This window comes from Prunus persica, chromosome G2 (genome assembly GCF_000346465.2).
Source record: "Prunus persica cultivar Lovell chromosome G2, Prunus_persica_NCBIv2, whole genome shotgun sequence".
NCBI lineage: Eukaryota > Viridiplantae > Streptophyta > Magnoliopsida > Rosales > Rosaceae > Prunus > Prunus persica.
In genome coordinates, this window is record NC_034010.1 from 12,893,033 (window position 1) to 12,897,593 (window position 4,561).

General features: G+C 38.1%; 1 protein-coding gene across 1 annotated transcript; it reads right to left on the reverse strand.

Moving 5' to 3' along the window:
* On the reverse strand, positions 2,548 to 4,280 carry LOC18787910 (ankyrin repeat-containing protein NPR4). Its single transcript, XM_020557279.1, has 3 exons — positions 4,149 to 4,280; positions 3,610 to 4,035; positions 2,548 to 3,156 (listed from the first exon to the last, which is right to left on the reverse strand). The coding sequence occupies exons 2-3, from the start codon at positions 3,970 to 3,972 to the stop codon at positions 2,548 to 2,550; spliced, it is 972 nt and encodes a 323-aa protein (XP_020412868.1). The 5' UTR covers positions 3,973 to 4,035; positions 4,149 to 4,280.

Here is a 4,561-nt window from a genome sequence, read left to right on the forward strand (position 1 = left end):
AAATAGGATATGAACATACTAACCCCACTATAAAAACAGTTATACAAACTAAATTATTCTATTTATTTCTGAAATCAATGCACTCATATAATTATACATATATATGCCAATCCTACTCATGGTTAATATTAATTTCTTAAAGCATTGAAAACAGTTTAAAATAACCACCTAGGTGTACCCCTTATTTCCGTCAATTCCTTGCATCACCATGGGTGATATGTACTCGCAGGTCTCAATGACACAAGGTTAGTCCGAGCCGCAACTCGCAAGATTCAGGAGACCATAGTCCACCTGATCCGCATTACTCGCTCCACACGAGTTCGAGTACCAAAAAACTCGTGGGGCAACTGTCAAGCATGCTGACTAAACCGAAGGCTACCAATAAAATCCGAAGGCAACATTTGATCTGAAGGCAACTTATTTACCGAAGGCAACATTTAATATCTGGGTACAAGGTAGTTTAGGAAAATATAAAGTTTCTGTAACCTTTCAAATTCTGCTGCCATTTATCTGATAATTAACTAGTATTTCTTTTCCTATATCCTTTAAAGGGTATTCCACTCGGCAGTATGCCAAATAAAATATTCAAAAGCATAGAACAGCTTATAACACTAATCTTTGAATAAAATTTATTCAAGATCAAATACTGTAACTGAAACTGAACTGCTTAAATTCATTTGTAAAAACAAAGAGTCCACTCACTGGTAGTCTGTGCTCGCTGGACCTCTTGAAGGTCCCTCCTGCGGGTCAACTAGTGCCCGGGTGCCTGATTCAATGACCATAATGTTCTATTAATATAATATAATTTTAATTTAAAAACCTTGACCCCCGGCTCCTAGAAGTACATGCGTCAAATTAAAATTGGTCATATGACCATAAAAGCTTGGAATAGTTTAGCAGTATCTTGGGACTCAAAAAGTGCTAAAATCGCAAAAAGTCAACCCGGGACCCTGCGGGTCCATGACCTCACAAAATGACCCAGAAGCCTCTAAAAGTTCCAATATATCTAGGACACATGTCTCGAGGGTTTGGTCTCGATCGGACGGTTGGATTGATCACGATTGTACAATGGCACGATTTCTAAACCCTAGCCTTAGGGTTCGCGATTTCAGAGCATCCGTGACTCCGATTCACGATCCGTCGAATCCTAAACGATTCTGAAATTGTCTAGAGTAATATATTTGAAAATGATTACGATCCAACGGCTCAACCATATTGAACCCGAAAATCGCACAATATGCAATAATCCGTTCGAGGCTCAAACGGTATCCAAATTGAGATCCGCGAATTTCTACGCGCTCGTGACAACTTAAGGATCTCATGGAAACATAGTGCTATGTCACTACCCTCGCCCATGCGCGGGCAGCGCTGGGTGTCCAATGCGATTACGTATCGCCTGCAAATCTCAAAACCACGGCTCCAAACTCCTACCCTATGTATAACACCCTATTTGGAGCCACTTTTGTTCTTGGACCTACCCCAAAAACTGACCGGGAGTGGCCGGAATCGAGATCCCAAAATCGGCCGAATTTCAATTCGAAAATCAAGCTACCTACATTCAAAATCGATGCAATCCTACCTAACCATCAGCTAGAGCATGAAAAATAGGTAGAAATCCATACCTTACTCGTCAAATTTGGAGGAGAAATGAGGGAGAACGAGCGGTTTGAAGTTTTGGAAAAACCGGTGCGATTTTTTGCAGATTCCGGCGGCTGGAGTGGCTGACGGCGACAGAGACCGGATGGAATGAGAAGAGGAGGAAGTGGTGGTTCGAACAAGACCGGTCTCGAGGCCGGTCACTGGCGGTGGCGGTGGCGGTGACTCTTGGAAGCCACGGCTGAGCAGAAAAAAAAAGAAGAGGGAGGGCGCTGCGCGCATGGAGAGAGAGAGAGAGAGAGAGAGAGAGAGAGAGAGAAACTGAGGGAGAAGAGAGAGAAGTGAGTTTTTTGTAAAATCTGATTTTTTGAATTACCGTTTTGCCCCTCGGAGTATTTTAACCGTATTTTCTTCCTTAAAGCTCCGATTCGAGTCCACTTTGTGTCTACGAACTAGTTTCGTCGTGCTCTACGCAACGGTGTGTGTGGAATTGTCAAATTCCTTCTCAGTCAAAAAGTCAACTTTTCTTTAATAAATTATTCCAAGGGCAAAATTGTCTTTTCTTGTTAATAAATTAATAATTAACTATTAATTTAGGTTTGGGTTATTACACCTTTCACTTGTTCTTTTTGTTGCTCGATTTGTATGTAGCAGGCAGGGCTCAAAACAAAGTCAAACAACTTCAAGACTTGATCCCAAATTCTTTTCTCACACGCTTATCTTCACCAAGAATCACAACATATTATCAGGGATACAAGCTTCTTAGAAGTTACAACAGTTCGAAAGTTTTATTATAGGATGCCAAACACATACATGGCATGGAAAATGCGTACAATCTTCTTAGAAGTTACAACATTACGAAATTATACATTACCACTTACACGTACCATCGAGAAGTTAAGTCCATGATTTCACTTTCCTATCAAATATTCCACTCCCACGTAGATGACTTTATGCCTTTGATTTCACTTTCCTGTCAAATATTCCTCGTCCATAAGTAGAAATGCACATCTCAACTAGAAGAGGAAATTGCATCCAAATAAATAAGGTGACTGGAATAATAGCAACAACAATCATTGGAATAACAATCCACAATTGTTCATGGATCATAATGAAAAGGGCGGAAGAAAAGGCAACCATCATGGTGGCAATAGAGATGAATAAGGTGGAAAGGCCTATTATCATCTTTGTTGGCAAGGATGTAAGGAAATCATCTTCCGCATAACGTGATGTAAGGATTCCCAAAAACATCAACACCGAAGTTGTGGAAGAAAAGAGGGATATAGCATCTGAAACTATAAAAGCCGTAAACAACTTTTTATGCAGGAATATTGGGAAGCCTGTTTGTCCATTGTTTCCACCGGGAATTGTGAATGCTGCAGCAAACATGATGGTAATAATGAGAGCACCTACAACTGTACATGAAGATGCAGTTTCTTTCATCCATTTTTCTCCTTCCTTCACCAATTGGTTGTGATTCTTGGTAAACATCTCACGTGGGATCTTATGCTCCATATTTAAAGATTCTTTAACCAAGGGTAATACAATATTCTCGACCTCCTACGTGTTGTTGAACAAAAGATTCATATGAGTATAAGAGGTTATTATTCTAATTTTCCAACTAACCCTTGAATTTTTTTTCAATTTGATAGGCCATATAAACCTAAACCATTAGAGAACGGAGAAGACAATGTTGACCATAGAGAGTACTACCTTTATTTCTATTTTATTTGTCATTCTATATTTTTAGTTTCCATAGGTTATTTAACTCCTTCCATGTTGCATTGGTTTTCGACTAGAAAATGCGTTCGATGCTCCTTTAAATTACATAAATTGAAACATTAGTTTTCAATATTGGAATGAATAAATTTAACAAAAAATGACTCATTTTAGCCTCAACAATTTATGTTAGAAATTAATTCCCACAATTTCCAAACAAAAAATACATATATATTGGAAACTAATTAATAAGAGGGAGAAAAAAAAAACTACCACTGAATTATATGTTCTGACCTTGAACCATTGTAGTTCTCTCTGCATTTTCAAAGCTGCACCTGAGATATTATCGAGCCTTGCTAATGGTGAAAGCGTCCCTGCCACATGTAGCGCGCAATTGTTATCCCGATCCGCAATATTTCCAATCGCAATTCTTTGTCTTTTACTGAGTTTATAATAAAAAAGGTTATAAACTTTTTCTTGACGACATTCAATGGCAAACTGAAAGAGGTTCCTTCTCATTGAATTACACGCCCACACGAGATTTGGTCTTGCTTGCAACACACGGTCAATAAACTCAAACATTCCTAGCTCGGTAGCTCGGAAAACTGCTGGAATGAGAAAGTCATTGCCATCTGAAGGTTTTATCACTTCACACATATTATCTAGGAGTTCAAGGGCTTTCAATATGGGCCAATTTCATTTCTCGTAGGCGTTTGATTCCTAAGTTGGCATTGGAAAAACATGTCATATGACTAATTCAAAGAAAAAATAAATAAAAAACTGTTAAAACAATTAATGGAGAACAAAGGAAATATGGAAACAATGTAGCATACCCAAAATTTCAAGGAGATTTGTGTTCAGACCTTGCAAGAAACCTAGCACTGCAATGGAAATTCAAAATTCAAACACATGATGGGGATAGCTGTATATGTCTCTGTTAATTAGATGACAAAACGGGTGCAGAGCAACGTTCAGATAGTAATAGAATCGTTATGATCAACTAGTGATTCAAAATGAACATTACCTATTCTTCCATTTTGTTTTCTTACTTAATGCAAGAAAACAAAAAAAATTGGGTGTATTATTAGAAACTATAAGAACAGTTTGATAACATATGAAAAAATGATTTCTATTTTGCCAGATAAAACCCAAGTCTTACATTTAAGTCGCAACATACCTGACCAAGCGATCTTTGTTCGATTATGTTCTTCATTTCCTTCATTTTGAACACTTACACGAATATCAT